The 26,033-nt window shown below is 43.6% G+C and overlaps 1 protein-coding gene across 2 annotated transcripts in view; it reads left to right on the plus strand.

Annotated features, from left to right (window-relative positions):
* The window catches only part of LOC124554967 (beta-1,3-galactosyltransferase 5-like), a 295,245-nt gene that overhangs the window by 107,347 nt on the left and 161,865 nt on the right, over positions 1 to 26,033 (plus strand). Inside the window, exon 1 of one of the 2 annotated variants that reach the window (XM_047128699.1) lies at positions 12,841 to 12,947. The exons of the other annotated variant lie outside the window; for it this stretch is intronic. Within the exon in view, the coding sequence (XP_046984655.1) occupies positions 12,869 to 12,947 (79 nt within the window). The 5' untranslated portion in view covers positions 12,841 to 12,868. Of the gene's footprint in view, positions 1 to 12,840; positions 12,948 to 26,033 lie in introns of those variants that run through there. 2 annotated transcript variants of the gene reach the window in all.

Here is a 26,033-nt window from a genome sequence, read left to right on the forward strand (position 1 = left end):
TTGCTCGTGAGTACCTTGATCACGAGTTTATACGTTTCTCGCGAGTGAGTATGTTGCTTGCGAGCGGATGTGAGCTGCTCGGCGCGAGCGGCATGCTGTCAGTTTCTCCGGCGAGCACGAAGGGAACGCTCTGGCTCAGTGGCGATAGGTGGCGCTGATGCGTTTGTGAGCGAAGTCTTTTGAATCTTCTTCTTGTGTGTCAGTATGCATTTGTGGGATTGCAAATGCTCCGATTCATTGCTGTCTTCTACGTTGTTGGCTACCCACCGAATCCGATGTAGCCTTTACCTGCCTTTTTGGGCAGGATCGTGGTATTTTTTTTCCTAAAACACCTTTCCATATTTGACTTTCAAAGGCAATTAATCTTAACTGGAGCAAGTCCGATTTACAACTACGGCTGCTAACAACAGAGGGTGACTATTAAATAAAAACAGATGTTTTATTTCGAAATGACACGTAATTTATGGTGTTGGCATTTAATGCTCCAGCTTTCTTGACTTCCCTACATCCCACTAATAAACGGAATACGTGCATACGGGGTACCCGCACGGATAGGCAATGGGACTCAAAGTTTCCTAGGCCGTGCAATGACCAGTCAGAAAACATGGATGGCTCCACAAGAGTCTTAGCAGATGACGCAGTTTTCGCATGCAGATGACATTGTTAGAAACGTCTTATAAAGTACAGAGAGACTTTAAGATGATCAGTGGCTGGTAGCTGACTCCTAACACGTACGTAGTGTAATGCGCGTGAGAAGGCGAAAGGGTCTAGTATCTTTAGTCTGTACTGATAGACAATCGCTCAAGAGATCAATCACAATCTACAAGTCTCTAGAAGTTACTGTTATAATTATTTTAGGCGGAATTTCCACTTATATCTAGCCGTAAGGAAGCTAGATGCCACAATGGTTTATTGTTACAATGCTAAGAAAGTGCAATTCTCAGATGAAAGAGGTCGCTTACAAGGCCCTCGTTCGACCAATTACTGATTATTGTTCACCACTTTGGAACACTTACCAACTTGGATCAATGGTAAAAATAGAAAAGACTCGAAGAAGAGCTGCTCGATTAATCACGAATTTGCTATTCAGTGTAAGAGTGTCAGGAAAATGCTCGACAAACTGACGTAGCAAACGTTACTACATAGACTGTTTTTCGCAGAGTGATTTACCCACAACAGCCACAGACCCCATGTTTCAAAATGACTAAAAAGAAAAACATACTATTTCCTTCAACATACATCTCGCATAATGATAACTACGCTAAAATTAGAGAAATGAGGGTCCATACGGAGCGGTATTGAAGTCTTTCTTCCAGCCAACCATTCGTCACTGGAACTGAAAGGGAAGGGGGGCGGGGGTGATGCACCAATTCGATGCTTGTAAAACGTTGTGGAGATGTACATCACGTTTTTTTGACATCAGACTTCTGACTGGTTTGATGCTGCCCGCCACGAATTCCTCTTCTGTGTCAACCTGTTCATCTCAGAACAGCAGTTGCAGCCTGCGTCCTCAATTTTGTACTGCACGTATCCCAGTCTCTGTCTTCCTCTACAGTCTTTATCCTCTGCAGCTCCTTCTAGTACCTTGGACATTATTCCCTGATGTGTTAACAGATATCCTACCGTCCTGTCTCCTCTTCTTGTCAGTGTTTTCCACATATTCCTTTTCTTACCGAAATTGCGCAGAACCTCCTCATTCCTCATCAAATCAATCCACCTAGTTTTCAGCGTTATTATGCAGCACCACATCTCAAATGCTTATATTCTCTTCTGCCACACAAACCTGAGCTCCAAACGTACAATCTCAGAAACGTCTTCCTCAAATTAAGACCTATGTTAGGTACGAGTAGACTTCTCTTGGCCAGGAATGTCCTTTTATCCAATTCTAGCCTGATTTTTGTGTCCTCCTTGCTCCGTTCGTCATGGGTTATTTTGTTGCCTAGGTAGCAGAATTTCTTAACTTCATCTACTTCGTGACCATCAATATTGTAATGTTAAGTTTCTCGCTATTTTCATTTCTGCAGTTTCTCATTACATAACCGGTGTTGAATGGTTAAACTTTAATTCCATTCGGAACTGATGTCCATCATCAACATCAGTACGTGGTTTAACCCCCACTGGCGCAAATACTTGCCTGTATTTTTTGTCGCATAGAAGCAAACAGTCTCCGAATGTTATACTGAGAAATTTATTGCCGTACCTGAAATACATATGGTGGCAGTTCGTGAAAGTTACTGAATGGATGCTGGTGTGAAAGTATTCGTCTTTCAATTGAAGCCTAAACATGCTCTGTGTGTGACAAATCAGGGGATCGGGTGTTTGTGGTCAGAACTAGAGCGTTCAGTCTAGAATTACGCTGCCGGAATTTGGTACCCTGGTCATACAGGGTACGGCAATAGGCTTTACCATCTGTGCCACATACTGGCGACAATTCAACCTCTACTCAACAACTACAAAATCGGTCCTGTTCTCATACCTAATAAATCCCCTATCGTGATCCCAGCAGTTGAATAGGTATGGGTCTGGAGAATCTTTTCTTCAAATGGCTCTAAGCACTATGGGACTTAACATCTGAGGTCATCAGTCCCCTAGACTTAGAACTACTTAAACCTAACTAACCTATGGACAGCACACGCATCCTTTCCCGAGGCGGGATTCAAACCTGCGACCGTAGCAGCAGCACGGTTCCGGAGGGAAGCGCCTAGAACCGCTCGGCCACAGCGGCCGGCAATCTTTTCTTCCTCTCTTTTTTCACAAACTCATCTACAAACACGTTGGCGTCCATCTGGCAGCCATAACAGACGTGAGAATTGTCCAGCACACTACAGAAAGCGACTCACTGTCTCATTTGACTCTGGCTCTACATCACACATGTTTCTGTTGTCTGTGGTATGCTGTCAACGACAAAAGAACGGGGCAGGTTAAGATCTCAACCCAGCTTCCAGTAATATGTTACAGACAGTTCGTGGCGACTTGTGACCTCTGCCGAATTTCAGCTGTTGTTATCCGTCTATTCGTCATAAGAAGTTCAACACTCTTGCTATTCTCTCGTGGTGTGGACCTTCTGGAAAAATCCGTGCCACACTTTTGGTCCTGAGTCCACCTCGTCAATACTCGTTCAGCAGTCGTTACAGTACAGTCAGCGCAGTGGCTAGCACACTGGACTCGCATTCGGGTTGACGCCGGTTCAATCCCGCGTCCGGCCATCCTGATTTAGGTTTCCCGTGATTTCCCTAAATCACTCCAGGCAAATGCCGGGATGGTTCCTTTGAAAGGGCACGGCCAACTTCGTTCCCCGTCCTTCCCTAATCCGATGAGACCGATGACCGCGCTGTCTGGTCTCCTCCCCCACAACAACCCAACCCAACCCACTACAGTCAACGGTCTGTGTGATCTGTCGGTGCGATGCTGCGATGTCACTCATGCCAAGGATTTGAACTTTCTCAAAATGCAAAAGATAAGCTTAAAGTACACATCGACTGGGCATGCTGTGTTAAAATCTCCACCTGAAAAGTTCCAGTAACCTTGGACATATCCAATAGCCATCACACACATCTTTCATTTGTAGGAATGACTTTTTTTCGGTACCGAAAACACTGACAATAAGGTCGTAAAATGAAGAAATTTTAATCAACATATCACACATGCATGGAAATACTGTTCATTGTACAACACTTTCTATTTCTATAAGCGTAGTTGTCAGTATAGATGACCAGCGGCAATTAATCAAACCACGTAGAAGTCAAGCTTTAAATACAGTTCATGTTTCATGGTCAACTTCCGATAAATTTCCGCAGCGTGAGGCAGGAAGGTGCGGCTCTGGTGACGCAGCGAGATGTGCTGTATTATGCATGCGACCGCAGGATAACTCCTCGCCGGAGTGCATCGCCAAGCCGCCCACTACTGCAGAGGTCAACGCTGCCCTCGCCTGGCGGCGCGGTGGCTTCATTAAGGCGATTACTTTACCACTCACCGGCGAACTGCGTCTGGCGCTGCAATCCCAAAGCCGCGTCATTCTGCACAGTCGTCAAAGAAAGCGTTTACTGACTACTCTCCGTACAACCGTCATTTACAAGAACTCCTAAACTAAAGAGAAAGTTAGACATAAACGTGCGTCGATGTCGTGGTCGATAGAGACGGAGTATTAATTTAGACTGCGACTTGCCGACCCATGATGTAAAAATGCAGCTAGACTGAATGCCATCCGGTGGCGTTGTGGGTACATGATGCGGTCAGGAGAGAATACAGTAGTAGCAATGGCGAATGGGAATCATTCTAGCTGTGCATCTGGTCCCGACGGAGGTTCGAGTCCTCCCTCGGGCATGGGTGTGTGTGTTTGTCCTTAGGATAATTTAGGATAAGTGGTGTGTAAGCTTAGGGACTGATGACCTTAGCAGTTAAGTCCCATATGATTACACACACATTTTTTCAATCATTCTAGCAAAGACACAGGCCGCAGAAGGCGGAAATCCTCTGACTAAAAGTTTATGATGGAGGGCAGATGGTTATTGCCCGTGCCTGGGAACAAGCATCTCGGAAACGGGGAAGCTGGTTGGATGTTCGCGTGCTACTGTCGTGACCATCTTTGGAAAGTGGTTGAAGCACGGTGAAACAGCAAGTAGCTACAAGGTGTTGGGCGGCCTCGTCTCATCACAGAATGTGGAGATCGAAAACTTCGCAGGCTGAGAGGGTATGTGATAGTGCAGCGATTATAAAATCGAGTCAAATTGACACATAAACTCGGCAATATGAGCCTAGTTATAAGTAGCACACTGCACCACCTCTGGCCTGGACACATGCACTGATTCTGTTGGAAGCGCGACATAATGCTGTCGTATTCTCCTCTGACTCAATGTGGCGCACAAATATTGTAACTGGTCCTCGATATCCTGGGTACTGACACTGCGATGGAATTGATGTACGAGCTGACCCACACATGTTCTATCGCAGACGTATCCAGGGATCTTGCTGGCCACGATACTGTCTCAACACCACCCAGTTGGTTAATTAAGACCAGTGTTCTGTGTTGACAAGTTAATTTTCTGTCAAAAATTGGGATCACGATACTGTCGTATGAGACGTGACATACCAGTGAGCCATCAGAGTTCCCTCACTCACTACCAGCCGTGACCAGATGTCGTACGCGACGTCTTCCTAGCATAGCATCTCAAAAACGTTCAAAGAATGAGACCTCTCCCCAGGCCGCTACTATACTCGAGGATGATGGTCATCCGAAGTAGAGCGGAACCGCGAAGCCATTCGTAAGCACTCCATGCTACCAGGTACCAATCCACATCCAGCCGTTTTGTGCTGCGGCGTTCCTGGCCGCCTATGTATGAGACGGTAATTCCCTAGTCCGGCTATTGAGACTCCGAGCAATGCTGCGGGATGATGCAGAATTTGCGAGGAGCTGATTACATATTTTTGGATGGGAGGCGTGCTTGGTGCACAATACGACGATGCTCCCTCTTGACGTCCGACGTGGTGGACCGGAATCTTGACAACGAGTATGTCTGCCCTCACGTTTTATACAGTCCAACATCGAGCCGCCGTCACATCTTAATGCCGTAAAAACCTGGGTACAGCACGATTTAGCCAGCCAGCCAACCAAATGGAGACCCATTATGAGACTGGAACTAATAACGCTCTCTCACACGACTATGCGGGATATCCGGGTCCTTCACAGTAATCACTGAACATCTGACGCTGTTCACGCCCCTATATGCCCCTGGTAACAACACTAGACAAAAACAATAGGCTTTGGTGGTCGTTCTACCTGTCACAGAGAACTGTAACTGTAATCATTAATATACCCGCCTATAGCGTGTAAGTGTACAAAGATACATTGATATTCCACCATCTCTTCTGACTGCTTCACTTATTTTTAAGGCAGTAGAATTCTAGATAGGAAAGTACTCCATTTCAAATGACTAAAACCGAGCAAAATTTTCGTTAAATACGAGCAGTGTCTGTTCTAGGATCAATCAAGGTCATATATGTGTGAAACTCTACATTTGTGTACAGTCGATATTTGATGATTAACCAATATAAAGCTCAAGCCGCTAAAGAAACAATACCGGACAACAGACAATTACGACCAGCGGTTACACAAGAGTCATAAACGAAGTACTTTTTGGCAACAAGCTAAACAATTCCTTGAAGCAATATACATGAACATATGCAGCACTTACAGGGCTATATTTCGCAAAACAGATTTTGCTGTGTTGTCACATATCCTCTCATTCGGCATCAGAGAGCAAATGTGGAATTTAAATGAAGTGATTAAAACACATACGAATGGAAGAATTCATGTCAAATATCTGGATAATGTGATTGCTGTGGCTTTTGATATTGGATGCACCGAATATGATACAGCATGTTCACAAGTTTCGTTGTCAAGTTCCATACTGTCCTCGTTCAAAAAACCAAGCTGCTGAGGTCATCGGTCCCTAGACTTACACACTACTTAAACTAACTTATGCTAAGAACAACACACACACACACACATGCCCGAGGGAGAACTCGAACCTCCGGCGGGAGAGGCCGCGCAATCTGTGACATGGCGCCTCAAACCTCGCGGCCACTCCATGCGGCACACCTCATTCAAACTTAACTTTTTTTACACTATTTGCAATTAAAGTAACTATGTGGTTTAAGCGTTGTGGTTCTCCAACGCAAATCAGTTACATTCTTATGGATGCCCTGCATGCTACTACCTACCACGAAGGGTGGAAAGGTACAAGAGGACAAAAAAAAATGGTTCAATTGGCTCTAAGCACTATGGGACTTAACATCTGAGGTCATCAGTCCCCTAGTCTTAGAACTACTTAAACCTAACTAACGTAAGGACATCACACACATCCATGCCCGAGGCAGGATTTGAACCTGCGACCGTAGCAGCAGCGCGGTCCCGGACTGAAGCGCCTAGAACCGCTCGGCCACAGCGGCCGGCTATAAGAGCACAAGTTCAAGGCTTTCGAGTTCAGATCTGAAGCTGTTGGTTTACGCAGTAGACACTCTTGATGTAGAAACACTTCGTTAACTTGTCTGGAAGCCTACGAAACGCCTGTAAATTATGCTGTATTCCATGATCGGACAAGTGCATGTGCAAACTGACGCAGGACGTCTGCAACATGTGTTGTAAGTTTCTGGCATGGAAATTTAGTGACATATTCTTTCGTTAGTAACTCAGAAACATAGGATCTTCTCAAAAACGTTTGAACGGACTATTTTCTTGTTTTGGTGTGAGATGCTCCCCTCTAAAAATTTTTAAAGGTGTTTCTGATATTCTCTGCACATATTGTGAACTATAACGGGCCTGTCACACTTCCTGGACTCTGCTTTCGCTTCTGACGATGTTTTTTCGTTAGAAAGAGTTAAAACTTAATTTAATGAAATTTGATTGCCTAAGTAAAACAATCTTTTTTATCTTGTAGTACTCATAGTGGCTACTCTTGGCTAACCAAGAAAATGAAATTAATGGAAAACGTATTAATAAAATCTGTCTACAGTACTTTACAGTGTATCCAGTATGTCAATGTACATTTCAAACACATTGCTTCATCACCGGGGCCTCCTTATGCAAGAACCTTCCTAGCGATGTCACCCCCTCTGCATCACTTATCAACAAAATTCGCAGACACGCGTTTCTGGGGTTTTGACATCGCTATGAAGATCCTTGCATAACGACTGAGGCTGTGATGATGAAGCCGTGCCTCCTTGCAATATATGGGTGAGCTAACAACGCTATAAAAGACAGGAGATGGAATGTGTTATCAAGTTTTCCAACTGTTTTGTTTCAAAAGGACACAATTATCACTCTTTGAGGAAAATGTCATTTAAAAAAGCGTATAATGAAAACTGAGGTCTTTGCAGATGGAAATTAGTTAGAGTACCGAATAAATAGTGACTGAAGAACCACACGGAGCCCAAACTCAAATCTCACAGCCTCCTTAGAAAGTACTTCAAATTTGCAGTTACATATGTGTGCACTGAGAACGTCCTTATAAACACATCAAACAGCAGAAGGCTAGGATTGAATATGAAATATGCAGTACAGCGCTATTAACATCTGTAAAGAACACTACTCCAATTCCCGTAAATTTGGCGAAATTCCTTCAGGAAGCTAGTAAGCCATTAGCAGGAAGGTGACTGGATAGAATCTGTTGCAGATGTCTCAGGTAGTAACAGAATGTTTTCCTCGTGGCGGGACGGGACCTTGAACTAACCTGGCAGCATACGAACGGCAGTGTTAGTAGAATGTGATAAGAGTCTGACTTTCCCCCGCTTTACACAGGCTCTGCGTACCTGTGGTCAGATCTGTTACACGAATATGACGGAGTATGACATTTTATTCATTTTCTACACTTCCATTACTGCACACAGGAAGAGAGTTACAACACTAGACTTTTGTTGGGTATTCAGATTTAATATACGATATTCCTCAATTCCATTTGAGTCATCGATAGAATGCAAAGAACCGCAGAGCCTGTGGGATTTCAGTAAAAGAAACAGACGCTTACTACCGTTTGTATGCTATAAAGTCGGCTCACGATTAGGACATCACGTGAGGAAACGTTTGTTACGACCAGACATCTACGCAGTTGCCATCCTCTGGCCACCACAAGAAAAGGTGAAAGATTGGAGTCTATCGTTGCGTCTTCTACGACGTCAGTAAAGAATATGCACAGTGGAACAAAAACGGACGTCCAGTGGGCTTTTTGTAGGAACTCTATCATAAATGACCCAAAGTGCTTCAGGTAAACAGGAACATAGTGTGTACAGTCCTCTTCCTGACGCGAGTTCAATGTCTCAAGTACTGCACCACGTCGACTGTCCCAACCAGTCAGTCTTCTGCCTAATTTAAACACAGTGAACAAAAAAATTAGTCATCCCCACAAGACATCACGCTAATACCATAAACACCGCCCCTACTCTTGATAATGGCCTCTGTTCGGCGAGGACCGCCTAGGGGGCTCACAGCTCTTTCATGAATACCTGTGTCGTACGCACTGCGTGCTAAACCATTGTAATAATTCTTCCTTTCCTGTCCTACAATTTTACTCTTTGACTGTATCTTTTCGCACACTTGGTCTCTAGGACAAATTACTTGCTGACAACCTAGCTGTCTTGTAGGACGTCAAGTAGGCTTTTCCCATTTTCTTCCCTTTATTTTAGACCACATATTTCGATTACCTTATGTTCGCGGTCCCCACATCTAGGTCTGACCATCTTTTCTAAATTATTTTATAGAGTGTGCAGGCCGTGCAGGGACGGTCGCCCAACACCTAGCATGATAGCCAGTCCATGTGGGGGTCATCAGGTACCGGTACGGTGGTAGCCCCCTGAAAACGCAGGGATTGCACTGTTGATGACCTAGCTGTCACCTCTCCGCGCATGCCGTGGACGAGATTTTTGTCCGTTTGGGGACACCGAGACTCGAGCCATGGGGCATTACACAAGGTGGCCTTTGCTTTGTCCGGGTGGCGCCACTGGGCATAGCGCTCGTTCGGAGTAGGCGGAATCATTGCGGGTGTTTGGCGTCATGAAACGGCCAAAGTTATCAGCCGGTGGTCGTGAGGCTCCGGCGGTCTCTTCAGACAGACCACAATTCAATGCAAAGTATTAAAATTCTGGAAACTTTCCCTCTTCGGGCAGCGCATCGGAGAAAAACTGAACCAAGTGACTTGGAGACAGTTATTCACCTCATTTTCTGCTTCGTACCCAAACAGATGGCTGGTCCTTTCTCTCTACTGAGCCAGTGTTGTTTGTGGAGAATATTTAAAACTCATTTGGCGAACTTTCTGACCTTAGTAGATTACGAAGTGGTTCCCAGTTGTTACTCTATTGCAAACAACTTGGTTTGTGCCTGTTACCGAAACATGGAGCATGGATTAATTTTTCAACAAAACCTAACGCTGCAGACTGATGAAAAAGTACACGAACACTTGGAAAGGTAACGGAACCACTTCATACACCATGCATGTCGATCCCCTCCAGACAACAAGGTTGACACTGGCACATTCGTCCTCGCTTTTGAAGTGGATTCGTTTCCAAAGAAGGTCAATATCATGATTTACTGCTTCGATGTGAAGCCGCATTTCCCACTCTGGCTTCGTATGCCAGCGTTTTAGACAGTCTTCCCGGCATATATAAGACCTGATCTGTGGAGACTGTACTCAACCACTTCACTTTTTAAGGACCCTCTCCTCAGAAATCCACAGATCAGCAGCCCAACACCAGCCAGTCGCTGAAGAAGCCACAGACTCTCGGTCCCAGAGCTGCTCACTCTTCTTTCTTTCTTACACCTTCATGGGATAACCACTCACAAGATTCTCGCCGCTATAAGTTGTGAAAGAGAAGAAGAAGAAATGTAGGGAATATGCTGTCTTGGTGATTTTAGAGGGGCCAAGTTGTGAAAGAGAAGAAGAAGAAATGTAGGGAATATGCTGTCTTGGTGATTTTAGAGGGGCCAGAAACCGCCCCCACACACACCTTGAACTCCAAATAGACGTTCGTTGATGTTGTTCCACACCCATTGGTGACTGACAGTGATCCCAGGGCGTGACCAGTCCTCCCGGCCCCTTCACAACTAACCAGGACACCCTCATCCATGGCCCAATAAACCTGTAACGCATACTACTGTCATCTACCAGAACTACAACTAATTTCCTCTTGTTGTGTGATCTGTGTTGCTCTCCAAGAAACACATTTCAGTGATGATCATTCTCCAACTCTTCGAGGCTACTGTGCATTCTGTCAGAATCACACTGGCCCTGAGAGAGCATCTGGATTGTCTGTACAATGGTTCTAACAGATATCGTTAGTAAGCGGATTCAACCCTGTACTCCACTGATAATAAAGTGCAAGTGCAACCAGTCCCAGTGATCACCAATTGTGAAGTTTACTGACGTGGCCTTACTTATCTTGAAATGACCACCATAATGCAACATTTCTCTCCCCTTTTCTCCTATTTGGGGATTTCAATGTTTACCACGTGCTGTAGGGGAGTATCACTTCACTTGAATGGGAATTCTGAACAACCACCTTTTTTATGACCTATATCTGTGCTTCTCTCTTATGGTACTCCTACCAATTTTAGTGCCACCAATGACACCTTTTTGAGGATGTACCTTATGCGCTTTTACCACAGTCTAGACCTTCGCTACAATGGTCACTGCATGACGAGCTTAGTGTTAGTGACCACTTTCTGGCGATCCTGTCGCTTCCTTATGACCACCCAACAGACAACTTATCACGTTGTGATCTTTGAAGAGGTAGCTGGCAGTTGCGTACCACTGCCATGACCTTCACCACCTCTCTGTCAGAGTGAACCGACGAAACTGTGGGAAACGTCTTCCACGCAATCACCCCTACCGCTGGATTTGCTATGCCCCTTTCTAGGGGCCCAATCCGCCACCAGTCGGTGTCATGGTGGACCAAAGACATTTCAGCACCTATTCAGGATCGTCGAAGGGCTCTGAAATGTCTCAAGTGGCTGCCCCCACAGACCACCCCCATCACTTTTAAGTGGCTCCACACTGAAGCTTGCAATGTAATTAAAATCTGTAAGACGGATTTCGGCGAGCGCAACATATCACCCTTACGGGGGTGCTCACTTGTATCCAGCCCAAAAAAAATTTACATCCTTCAAAACACGGCAAAACCAAAAACGTTGTTTATAGATAGCAAAAACTTTAAAAAGCCAAGATCGCATAAATACCGGTATTTTTGTATTTACAGCAACCAGTTTCGACAGACGTTGCTGTCATCTTCAGGTCTTCAAAAATCTTTGTTATAAAACTTGTTCATTTTGAGTTGAAACCTCACGCCAAGTTGTCATGTGAGTAGATAAAATATAGTACACTATGTAAAGGTTTGTCATAAATAATACATCTAAAATCAAAAAGCGCCTTGTACAGATAACCATGTCCATGTATGTAGCGTTCACAGATAATTTTCACGTCATAAAAACCACAGTGCACAAACAAATATTTATCCAACCTTGGCTTCAGAAAGATTTTACCAAATAAAACAGATCGCACCTTCTGATTTATCACTATGAGAAAAAGCAGTCAAGCTGTTAAAAAAAAGCTGTTTATAGAACTGTGTTGAGTTAAGATTGTGCAATAAATAGTTGATAAGTAAGAAATTATTTTAGTTATCGATATTTTAAAGAAAGACTCGACATGCAGTAAAATAATAAAAAGACATTATGTTCATATATACTAGTACTACGTAAATATTTTATACATACACGCAGACATATCTACAGCACTATATGCCCAGATAATAATAAATCCCTAGCTTACTTACTTACTCACCTCTGTCATCATAAAGAAACTATTGATATGCGAGCGCAGCCGCGGCTCACAGCCAGTATGCCATAAAACATTTAAAAACACTGCAGTTGCATGGAGGGTGACCGGGGGGGGGGGGGGGGGGAAGCACATCACGAGCTATGTTTCAGCGCGCCTCGTGGACTGTTTCGAACCCATTAAATAAAACCTAATTCTGGGTGGTCGAGTAGGGATTTGAACCACCATCCTCCCGCATTGGTTGTAACTGTAATTAGTACCTAATTAGTTGAAACAGTATCTCAGTGGGTCCAGATTTTTCGACCGGCGATCTGGTAGCGAGTGACTTCCGTGACAAAACGTAACATAAGAGCGCAAACGACAAAGCTGGCGAAAACAACTTTCCTTGTGGTCAGCGATTACATTCGTGCCGGAAGCCAATGCGCGCGGCGAGAGATAAGCTGGTGGAACACAGGTTTTCATGCGACGTTACACTTTTAGTCTTGCTTGAACCGAGCGTAAACGCCACACACTCGTGCAGTGTAAATCATAGTCGTGGTAAACGCGCACCAATGGAGAAGAATAGGACGATCCAGCCTGACATAAGGCTGCCACCCGAACAGCTGTGTCTTTTGAGACATAATGATTCAGGTGAGTACCATGCGCTTATCGCTTACAACTGAACACAGTCTTAGTCTTAAAATAAATGCTCTGTTGACTGCTTTGCGCATATGAGCTTCGTCGTATCATTCAGTAATGGTTCCATTCGTTGCCAGTACAATGAAAATTTGCTGACGATGAAGAGGACTTATTTCATCTAACCTGAAATTCTGCGTTTCATCTGTATAACATCTCAAGGTGACGCAGTTTACGTTGAACATTTAAATTGTATTAGGCGAACGAAACTTTACTCATCTTTCTAGAATTACTACACATTTCTTTGGCAGACTACTCGAGACCTCTTCGTAAAAGGTTCCGTCCGTTTCTTTCCGCTGGTTCTCGCTAATGATAATTCCTCACCTATATGTAGTCACAAACCTCTAGAGAATTTCTTTTGTAGAAATCATCAAATATTTGGCAGTCACTGTTTGCGCGAAATCGAACTTCCATTTCCATTGCAGATTTTTTCTAAAATTCAAATGCTTGTGCGCTGATGCACTGTGTATCCCGTGTTTTCTGACCTAAAAATTTTTTGAAAGATGTTGCACGATTATTCGTTAAATAGTTGCTTTAAAAGCACTAATGAAAATGCAGATATTCCATTGCTTCTGATATATTTCCTCATTGAAAGTCTTTACTATACGAGTCTCTTGAAAAATACCGTTTGTTCGTGAACATTACTCCAATGCACGTTGGAAAAATGTTGTTTTGTGCTCAACCGTGGCAGTTTAGTACACACCTGTGCTATCAATTTAGTGACTTTATTAACAGCAGCTTCAGTATTAGTTCATTTTTCCATCATTTTTAATTAATAGTCTGCATTTGAAAGCTGTAGCAACGTTTTAGAAAAGAACGACAGAAGAATAAATACTTGTACTCTTCTACGGAGCTGCTTGTATTTTGTAGATGTTTACAAAGTAGTAAGTTTTCGCTCATGCATCTACAGATATGATTTTTCTGACAAATGTAATAAGCACTTCGCACGTATTCGGCTACGAAGTGTGGATGATCAGTGCAGGTACCAATAGGTTCCGGCCGTACTGGTGATGCATTGCAGATTCCTTACTAAGACCATTTAAGTTGATAATCTGAAGAGAAACTGAACTATGAGTGAGAGCAAACGAAGTTTAACAGCTACAAGGGGAATTACCAGAAGGCGCCGATCTTTCCTGCTGTTTCTACTTCACAGACGTATTTATTTATTGGAAATTTATTATTAGTTATTGTTTACCTGCATCAAGCTCTTCCATGGACAATGCTGCAATTTATTATGTGCATAACTAGTGCATAAGGTGTTTTACGATATTCCTGTTTACTGCATGCGTATAATCTGACCAACATACCGCAGTCTCATTTACCCTTGAAGAATTCTGACCAAAACCGTCATATGGTACTTGTTTTCATCCAGCATCGATATCTCAATCAACCTTCACAACCAATTACATCTTTTTACAGCCAGTATCATCACCGTTAGCGATAAAGGCCTCTTCCAAACTGTTCCATACTGCAATCCTACAACCATATTGCTCTTGCATATTTTACAATACCATCTACCCCACTTTCGTCAGGTTGTCGTCTCGCCTTTTATTATCTTTTGGTATCCTGCAAAGAACTTTCTTGATCCGTCTAAGGCCTGTTCTCCTGGCTACATGTTCAGATCACCTATAATGCATTTTCGTTGCAGCTGTAATTAAGTCTTCCACTTCAGTTAGTTCCCTCATTCATTTGACTGTTTCCCCACCTGTCCTAGTAATTCCAAAGCAGCATCGTGCCATTCCTCACGATTTTTGGGTGGTCTTCGCCTTCGAAGTTTCGTCTCACAGCCATAATTCAAAATTGCCAAGACATACGGATTTTTAGGCAAATCACAAACTTGGTTTTGAAAAGATTATTTAATTTACCAAAACCATTCCAAGCCATTTTTACTGTTCTGCTTACTTATTTTGTTGTCAGTTCAGTTGCTGTCTTCAATTGATCTAAATAAAAAATCCCATCAATTGGTTCGAAACAAACGAAAGTGGTTCATGTGAGTTTGGATTCCTCTATGGCTGCTGACAATATTTTTCGCGATATCTACATCTACACATATAGTCCGCAAGCCACCCTACGGTGCGTGGCGGAGGGTACCCTGTACCACTATTTGTCATTTCCCCTCCTGTTCCACTTGCAAATAGAGCGAGGGAAAAGCGACTATCTGTACGCCTCCGTATGAGCAGTAATTTCTCGTATCTTATCTTCGAGGTTCTTACGTGCGACGTATGTTGGCGGCAGTAGAATCGTTCGGCAGTCAACTTCAGATGCCGGTTCTTTAAATTTTTTCAATAGTGTTTCTCGAAAAGAACGTCACCTTCCGTACAGGGATTCCCATTTGAGTTCACGAAGCATTTCAGTAACGCTTATGTGTTGCTCGATCCTACCAGTAACAAATCTAGTAGCCCGCCTCTCAATTGCTTCGATGTCTTCCTTCAATCCGACCTGATACGGATTTCAAACACTCGAGCAGAATAGGTCGATCCAGCGTCCTATATGCGGTCTCCTTTACAGGTGAACCACTCTTTCCTAAAATTCTCTCAGTTAACCGAAGTCGACCATTTGCCTTCCCTACCACAGTTTTCACACGCTCATTCGACCTCGTATCGCTTTGCAACGTTACGCTCAGATATTTAAACGGCTTGACTGTGTCAAGCAGGACACTAGTAATACTCTATCCGAGCATTACAGGTTTGTTCTTCCTACTCATCCGCATTAATTTACGTCTTTACACATTTGAGGCTAGCTGCCATTCATCGCACCAAGTGGAAATTTTATCTAAGTCGTCTTGTATCTTCCTACAGTCATTCAACTTCGACACCTTCCCGTACACCTCGGCATCATCAGCATGTAACTAACTGCAGATTGCTACCCATCCTGTCCGCCAGATCTATTTGGTTGGCTCTCCTTTTAATTCTGATTTTGCTACTAAAGTGTTCGAATGTAATGGGCACCGTAGCATTCATGTATACATTGATGTGTCATAAAATTATAACCACGGCCCACCGCGAGAGTGTGTGCCGCCCGGCAACGTGACGCGTAAGGAATGTACTTCGGCAGTCAAATGAAAATGAGACAAATGAAAAAATTAAGTAAACTCTTAATTATTTCAAACGTAATTTTCATAACTGTTCTGTTAATACATTTATCTCACTGTGAGACTAGACGGCCAACGCTTTAATGGAAAAATGTTTGCAATTACTTACAGAGGCCGGCCGCGGTGGCCGAGTGGTTCCAGGCGCTTCAATCAGGAACCGCGCGACTAATACGGTCGCAGGTTCGAATCCAGCCTCGGGCATGGATGTGTGTGATGTCTTTAGGTTAGTTAGGTTTAAGTAGTTCTAAGTTCTAGGGAACTGATGATCTCAGATTCAGAGCCATTTGAACCATTTGAATTACTTACAGAACCATGATTGTAACCAGGTGTGCACTTCTCCGTCCGAAGCAAATCGAGGTCATGAATGTCTTTCTTCTGGGCTCCAAAGATATGGAAAACGCATAGTGAGAGATAATGATTCCATGGAGGATGTGTGAGCGCTTCCAAGTGAAACTTCTGCAGCGTAGTCAAAACACACTTGGCAACATGTGGGCCCACCCATATGCGATTTTCATACTTTTTGGAGCCCTGAATATAGACTTTCCTGGCTGCCGATTTGCTTCGTACGAAGAGGTGCACGCCTAGGTACAATCATGGTTCCGTGGGCGACATCAAACATTTTTCCATGAAGGGAAAATCAATTAAATTAACAGTTATGGCGATTACGTTTGAAATAATGAACGGTTTACTTTTTTTTTTATCCGTCTCGTTTTCATTTGACTGGTTCTTATACAGAGGGGTCCAAAAAAATGTATCCACCGTTTAAAAGTCCATAACTGGCAAACTAATTGGCGGAGTTATCTCGTCTTTGGTAGTGTAATAGTTTGTAGTTCCGGCAATCGCCCCAAAGCGTTGTATTGCGTTGTTTTGTTTTGTCAGATGACAGTCGCCAGATAGTCAAGTGTTTTGTTCTTAGTTGCACCTAGTTACTCGAGTAAACATGGCTGGCGCAAGGCTTATATTCGATGAAAGGAAGTCAGTTTTGAAGTGGTATTTTAAGAATGAAAACTTTAATGAGGTTCAACGGCAATGGCGAAATGAGTATCAAATAGAGCCACAATTCGTCGCATTCGAGACAAATTTGAAGCCGTAGAGGTTCCGCAGACCTAACTCCTCTGGACTTTTACCTGTGCGAGCGGTTCCAGGCGCTTCAGTCTGGAACCGCGCGACCGCTGCGGTCGCAGGTTCGAATCCTGCCTCGGGCATGGATGTGTGTGATGTCCTTAGGTTAGTTAGGTTTAAGTAGTTCTAAGTTCTAGGGGACTGATGACCTGAGATGTTAAGTCCCATAGTGCTCAGAGCCATTTGAACCATTTTTTTTTTTTTTTTTTTTTTTTTACCTGTGGGGAACACTAAAGGACGTCGTTTATCGACAAAAGCCATGCAGATTGGATGAACTTCGAGAAATCATCGTACATTCATGTGCAAATATCCAACTGAACATGTTGCAGTCAATAGTTCATGCTGCAGTTCGGCGGCATCGTTTGTGTGCGGATGTTAATGGTGACCATTTCGAACGTCTACAGTGATATCTTTAAGTTGGACTTTAAGCTACACTTTCACCAAAAATGAGACAACTCCGTCAATTAGTTTGCAAGTTATTGACTTTTAAACAGTGGATACATATTTTGGACCCCTCTGTATATACAGTCCAATCACATTAATGTGACCACCGCCTATGTGCGACGTTGACGTGCAATAACCACTCACTGACGGCAGATAGTAGCACTAGCAGTGGAGGGTATATAAAGCGTGTCGGGGGAACGCGGAAAACAGTGCACTCGTTGTCGTAATTCGGAAACAGAGCGATTATCGGACGTCAAAAAGGGCATGGTCATTCGCTTTCGGGCCATGGGTGGAAGCATTGCCGAAATTACAACGTTTGTAAACTGTTCTGGCGTCGCCGTGGTTAAAGTGTACCGTGCATAGCAAAGTGGCGCTATTCAAAACCGGCGCAGAGGCAACTATGTTGCACCACGGGCAACAGATGACAGGGGTAAACGACAGCTGTGGAGGCGTGTAGGGGCGAATAGATGTGCAACTGTTGAGCAACTGACCGCCCAGATGAACCCAGGAGCTAGCAACAGTGTCGTTGAGCCGACGTAGCTGCGTATGGACCTCTGCAGCAGGTGGCTAGTTCATGCACATATGCTGATCGCTGTTCAGTGGCGCCAAAGGTTGCAATTTGCACGCCAGTACCGCAAATGGACATCCATTGTGTGGTAAAGGGTACCTTTTTCAAACGGATCACGTTTCACGTTCCAATGAACCGATGGCCGTTGTCGTGTACGGCGTGAAACGTCTGAAAGCCAACAAGGACGGAGCAATATGGTCAGGGGAATGTTTTCGTGCCATTCTCTGTGTGATCTCGTCATTCTAGAAGGCACAATGGATCAGCACAAGTATGCATCTACTCTTGAGAACAATGTCCACCCTCCCATGCAGTTTGTTTTCCCACAGCACGATCTACCAGCAGGGAAATGCAACTTGTCATGCAACTCATAGGGTACCTACGTGGTTCGAACATTACCAGGATGATTGTTGGATGTGAAGTCCACCAGTTATGCAAAACACCGTTTTTTCTCTCAGTACCCAAACATGTTTCGGCACCACTGTGTCATCATCAGTGGGTTTTCGTTTTTATTTATTCTGCAATGTGAACATTTCTGTTAAAAGATTATAAAGTTATGTGCATCTTTAGTTCAAACAACCGATCGTTTCTTTTTGTAAATATCTTTATATTTGGTGTGCATGAATCTTCTGGATCACTTGTGTGTTAATTACTACAGGTAGCTTGTCAAAATGGTTCAAATGGCTCTGAGCACTATGGGACTTAACATCTATGGTCATCAGTCCCCTAGAACTTAGAACTACTTAAACCTAACTAACCTAAGGACATCACACAACACCCAGTCATCACGAGGCAGAGAAAGGGTAGCTTGTCATCTGCGACCAAACGATGTTGATGAGAAAGTTTTTTACTGGGAGTTAACCTATCTTCTAGAATGTAATTTAGTTTGTCGCGATGTTTTCGCGCCTATATTCGTTTTTACTTACGTTTTCGTGTGGCAAGCACTTCCATTCTCCGCATCATGCTGAGGTGTTGTGATGCACACGTAACTATAACAAATATTTTCCACAAATAACGCAGTAAAAACACTTTTCACTTCACCACAACACAGTGTGATTGTCGTTTGTTGTGTGTCCCAGCCCAGTCAGTGTTCATTTGTTCACCAGAGAGTCCGCCACTAAATTTGAATTTTTACTACGTTCTTTGTGGAAAATGCTTGTTATAGTTACGTGTGCATCACAACACCTCAGCATGATGCGGAGAATGGAAGTGCTTGCCGCACGAAAACGTAAGTAAAAACGAATATAGGCGCGAAAACATCGCTACAAAGTAAATAACATTCTAGAAGATAGGTTAACTCCCAGTAAAAAACTTTCTCATCAACATCGTTTGGTTGCAGACGACAAGCTACCTGTAGTATTTAACACACAAGTGACCCAGAAAATTCATGGACACCAAATGTAAAGGTGTTTACAAAAAGAAACGAACTGTTGTTTGAACTAAAGATGCATATAATTTTATAATCATTTAACAAAAATGTTCACATAGCAGAATAAATAAAAATGAAAACCCACTGATGATGGCACAGTGGTGCCGAAACATGTTTGGGTACTGAGAAGAAACGGTGTTTTGCATAACTGGCGGACCTCACATCTAATTGCAAACACTGACAATACAAGGAGATGCAAAACAAAATGATGGATATTACCAGGATGAGTTTACCGTACTCTCCTGGCCACCAGCCTCCCCAGATTTAAACCAAATCGAGATTCTGTGGGACCTTTTCCCGCCATGGATCCTTAGTTGAGATACCTAGCGCAGCTGGTCACAGTACTGAAGTCGGAATGGCTCCATATACCTGCGAGTACCTCAATTACTCTCTTCCTGCACGTCTTGCAGCAGCCCGCGCGGTAGAAGGTGGTGTCTCATGCTTCTGACAAGTGGTCACATAAATATGACTGGATAGTGTATGAGCGGAACATGGGTTCAAATGGCTCTAAGCACTATGGGACTTAACATCTGACCGAGCGGGGTGGCGCAGTGGTTAGACACTGGACTCGCATTCGGGAGGACGACGGTTCAATCCCACGTCCGGCCATCCTGATTTAGGTTTTCCGTGATTTCCCTAAATCGCTCCAGGCAAATGCCGGGATGCTTCCTCTGAAAGGGCACGGCCGACTTCCTTCCCTAATCCGATGAGACCGATGACCACGCTGTCTGGTCTCCTTCCCCAAACCAACCAACCAACCAACTTAACATCTGAGGTCATCAGTCCCCTAGACTTAGAACTACTTAAACCTAACTAACCTAAGGACATCACACACGTCCATGCCCAGGGCAGGATTCGAACCTATGACCGTAGCAGCTGGGCGGTTCCGGACTGAAGCGCCTAGAAGCACTCAGCCACAGCGGCCAGCCGGAACATGCGGAACCATTCTAGCGACAATATGGTGCGGAAGCGGGGAAATTCACGGACGTAAGCGACTGTGATGAAGGACAGATTGTTATGACATGGCGCCTGGGTACAAGCGTCCGTGAAGCTGCGAAGCTGTTTGGCTGTTCGCGTGCTGCTGTCGTGAGCATCTTTGTATAGCGGTTGAACGACAGACAAATTCGCCTGATCAGAAACCGATGAAATAGACTGGGATGCTATCGCGTGCTAGCACCGAGCCCACAAACCACAGGCACGAAATTTCGAGGAACTATGTAACTTGTGCATATACATCTGGTGCCATATTCCTCCACAAACCTGACAAGGACTTTTAGAATCCATGACATACAGAACGGATGCTGTATTGCGTTCCAAAGATGGATCAACACAATATTGATCAAGTGCTCATAAAGTTTTGGTCATGAAGTGGATATTTTTCAGTACACTAAGATAGGCTGAATCGCTGCTTCTTTCCCTAGGGCTTTTAGTACAGGCTGCCATTCTATATTCACGAAGATGCAAAGCTGGTACTTTTTGCCGATGATACAAGTATAGCTATCTCACCCGACAGACAGGAATTAACTGATGAAATTGTAAACGATGTTTTTCAGAAAATCATTAAGTGGTTCTCTGCAAATGGGCTCTCATTAAACTTTGATAAAACACAGTATATACAGTTCTACACAGTAAATGGAGTGACACCATTAATAAATATAGACGTCGATCAGAAATCGGTAGCTAAGGGAGAATATTCAAAATTTCTAGGTGTGTGCATTGATGAGGAGTTGAACTGGAAAAAACACACTGAAGATCTGCTGAAACGTTTGAGTTCAGCTACTTATGCTATTAGAGTCATTGCAAATTTTGACGATATATTTCAGTAAATTAGCTTAACATGCCTGTTTTCATTCTCTGCTTTCGTATGGCATCATTTTCTGGGATAACTCATCATGGAGTAAAAGAGTGTTCATTGCACAAAAGCGTATAATCAGAATAATTGCTGGAGCTCATCCAAGATCATCCTGCAGACACTTATTTAAAGAGTTAGAGATCTTCACTATAGTCTCACTATATATATATATATATATATATATATATATATATATCCGAACGAATTCAAAAGTAATAGCAGTGTACATGATCTTCACTACTCAAGGTTAAATCTAACTTTGGCTCAGAAGGGGGTAAATTATTCTGCCACAAAAGTCTTTGGTCACTTACCTAATAGCATCAAAAGTCTGACAGATAGCCACATAGCATTTAAAAGGAAATTAAAGGAATTTCTGAATGGCAACTCCTTTTACTTGTTTGATGAATTTTTGGATATAGTAAGTGGGTAATTTCTCCCTCCCCACCCCCACCCCCCCAAAAAAGTGTACTGTAATATTTTTTTAATGTGATATCTTGTATAGACACCTTTTATTAACCTGACTCGTTCCAAATCATTACGAAGTGTCGTATTCATGATCTATGGAACAAGTACTAATCTAACCTAATCTAATCTAGTTGAACCTTAGTCCAAAGACTTTTCGAACTCTATGACTGCCTGGTAAAGTGTAAATTCAAATTTATAGTTCCACTCTGTAGTTTTTATCGTGACTTGCAAATGATCCACCGTACTTCATCGCTTTATAACACTAGCTTCTTCCTTTACTTGATTAAAATTTAATTTTTTCTACGGGGTTGGTGATTTTTTTTATTAATCTTGTCATTAGAGGAGGAAACGGATAAGTCTACAACCTTTTTTCCTTTTCTGTCTCCTTTCCTGTGATGCAGAACAGTTGTAGCATTATTCCAGTTTGGTGGAATTACACATGATAACGTTCGACAATCTTCATGGGTGCACGAAGTGTTCCCAGCCTCTCACCGTACGACGGTACGTCCAGTTTTGTCGAACATGATCGTTTTGGTGGTCCAGGTTTTATGGTGTGGGGAGGCATAATATTACGTGCGCATACTGACCTCCAAATCTTTTAAGACGGCACACTTACCGGTCAAGGTAATCTGTACTCCTTCCCCATGCGCGTATTTTCAGGGGGGGGGGGGGGGGGCGGCATTCAGATCCAGCTTCATTCTTCTGAATGGCAATGCGCGACCGCATCGTGCTGCACGGATGGACGAGCTCTTGGAAAGAGAGGACATTCGGCGAATTGACCGGCCTGCCCGTTCGCCCGACGATCGACCAGGTGTGGGATGCGTTGGGGAGACGTCCACATGTACCAACGACCATTCAGCGGTTGGCAATCGCGCTGGTGGAGGAATAGCAGGCCCTGCCAGAAAGAACTCGTTACCAACCCAGTGACCAGCATGGGAACACGCTGCAGAGCACGTACTGCCGTCCTTAGTGCTCACACATCCTATTAAGAACCATCCCCCGCCTTTTGAAATGTTAGGGAGACCATCATGAATCGCAATGACTTCAATGTAATTGTTCGTCTCATTTGGTATTTATTTCAGTACCTTTTGGACTGTACCGTAGCAGTTCTTCCTATGTGTGATACAAGTTTCATCGAGCTGTGTTACTTGGCAATGACATATCATGCGAAAGTTACTTTCGTCCTTTAGTTTTGTGCAGTAGTGTATATTCCCCTCTCGTGACACGAAAGTCTTACCAACGAGAGAGTAGTTTCTATGTTCCACGTCTGAAGCAACCTGAAATTTTACAGTTTAGAAAGTCTACAAACCATATTTGAAGAATATTTGCATTACATATCTTCATCCTCACGCACACTCCTCAAGCCACTCCACAGCACATGGCGGACTGTTCCACTCGCAAAAAAATGGTTCAAATGGCTCTGAGCACTATGGGACTTAACATCTGACGTCATCAGTCCCCTAGAACTTAGAACTACTTAAACCTAACTAACCTAAGGACATCACACACATCCATGCCCGAGGCAGGATTCGAACCTGCGACTGTAGCGGTCGCTCGTTTCCAGACTGTAGCGCCTAGAACCGCTCGGCCACCCCGACCGGCGTTCCATTCGCAAAAGGAGCGAGGAAAAAGACAATTGCCTTTATATTCTGTACTATCTCCAGTTTCCCTTAATTTCTCCTTGCGGTGCTTACACGAAGTGATTGTAGGCGGCATCAGAATCATTACGCAGTCCGTTGCAAATTCCAATACTCTAAACTCAATAATGTTTTGCAAAAGCATTGCCCTCTTCCAACCAGGGGTTGTCTTGTAAACTTACGGAGAATTTCAATAACGCTCTCGTAATGGCCGAACTGACCAGTAACAAATCTAGCACACTGCTTCTGAATTGCTGCGATATCTCACTTTTGTCTGCCCTGATCGTTATCTATAACATTTAAGTTGTATCAAAATGGGTCGCACAATCCTCTAATTTAGTGCAGCGCTGCACTTCTCAGAAACATCCCAAGAAATTTTATTAGGTTATCCGCCTTCCCTGTAACTGAACAGTTGTGTTCGTTACATTTACTGCCGACTCGCAACGTTTCGCCTAGATATTATATCCACATTTATAGGAAACTGCATTCCTCGCATCAAATGAAAATTCTGTCTAAGTCGCTTTGAAACCCTTTATATTTACTCAACAATTTATTGCGAAGAGCCGGCCAGAGTGGCCGAGCGGTTCTAGGCGCTACAGTCTGGAACCGCGCCACCGCTACGGTCGCAGGTTCCAATCCTGCCTCGGGCATGGATGTGTGTGATGTCCTTAGGTTAGTTAGCTTTAAGTAGTTCTAAGTTCTAGGGGACTTATGACCTCAGAAGTTAAGTCCCATAGTGCTGAGAGCCATTTGAACCATTTTTATTGCGAAGACATTTCACTAATAAACAAATAACAAAACATTATTGTACAATAACGTTAGTGGCTATGATGTGAGATTTAATGCATGTATTTGTGTCATAGTCGTTGAGCAGATCATCTGCAGGTTCTGATGATGAAGTAGGTGATGATTCTGCCGCTTTTGCTAGTGGATATAGCAGTGTTGCAGGTGATGCTTAAATCTTGATACTACTGATGCTGGGAGACGGTCGATGCAGATAGTTTGGAAGTGGTTGTGGTTGGAACGGCAGGATAGCGGAAGGGCTACAGCAGTTCCCAATGGATTAAGATGACTTTCTTAATAAGAGTCAGAATACTGAATGATGTATTAAGAACTGGAGGGAGCAGCAGGGAGGAAGGAGCCACGGAAAACATTGCTTGGACGCTAATGAGATGAAGCATATAGGCAGATGAATGAGGAAGTTATAGTGGCAGATAAGGTTATATCGCCGTTTTTTTAGGTGTGAACAAGAAGTAAGCCTATTCAATGAATACGCAGTGTAGAGCTTAAGGCTGAAAACTGAGCTGTCAGCGAGACAAATAATAATTAGGATGTGGAAACATTGGAGGCAGTAGTTTTTTTGGAGGTTAATGGTGAGGAAACAGATTCTTCTGCTATGGATGTCAGAAGGGAGCCCACACTATTCAACAGGTGGCTTACGTACGTGAAGAATAGGAGCAGTCGTGTCGAACTTCCCTGGGACGCGTCTGAGTTTGTAGAATGAGTTCACTCGAAGACTCTTGGCTAGAGAACGGGATAGGTGAAAGTTTGTGGGTGTAAGATGGAGACTGTGGAGAGGATACAGTTCACATTCCAGTCAAGCTTCCCGTTAGCTGTTCCGTCACGTCACCGGTGTGTGGGCGTCGCAGGACAGTGGTATCGTTTTCCCCGCCGAATTCTTCAACTGCGGTTGCAAGGCTTCCTAGACGTTGACAATAGATGGTTACACTCCAGGGAAGCAATTCGTGGCACATGACATAGTACTGGGCACGGAGAGGTTTTTCCAGGGACGGAGGAATCGCGCAGTGTCATTCGGAGTATGGGACACATCAACCGGTTGAATAGGGACCGAGAGAATTTTTTTTCTTTTTAATTTTTTTTCCGGCATACGTCCTTTAATGAGATACAATCATATCACATAACGATGCAAACAGGTCATTCGTCTGATTTTATTACAAAATATAAAATAAAATTGTGCGAAATAGTTAATCTACGAAGTACATTAGTCTCACTACACCAATATAAGAAAGTGAAGCGCCTAAAAGACATGGTCAGGTGCGAGTATAACTTCCTACATATACACACTGATGACGGGTTTGTAAGTGACTGGAGTTGCAATTCTCTGTGACAGGTAGAACGGCCACCAGAGTGCGTTAGCGTCGTTGGTATTTAGTGTCCTTACCATGCCTGGTAGAGTATACAGGGTGAACCAGAACACGACTCATAAACTTCTGTAGGTGGTGCTATTGACAAAAACTAGGAAAAATGTCTAGTAAACATAGGCTCTTAAATGCGTACCCGAAGGCTATGAGCTGTTCTGTATCTTTCCTACTGTGAGACTATGTCTTCTAGTGAAATCTCTTTGCTTTCCATATTTTGTGAGGTGGTAGTATCAGCCAAAATAAGAAATAAAGTCTTCAGACTACGAACACTTCT

This window comes from Schistocerca americana, chromosome X, assembly GCF_021461395.2.
Source record: "Schistocerca americana isolate TAMUIC-IGC-003095 chromosome X, iqSchAmer2.1, whole genome shotgun sequence".
In the NCBI taxonomy this organism is placed as follows: domain Eukaryota; kingdom Metazoa; phylum Arthropoda; class Insecta; order Orthoptera; family Acrididae; genus Schistocerca; species Schistocerca americana.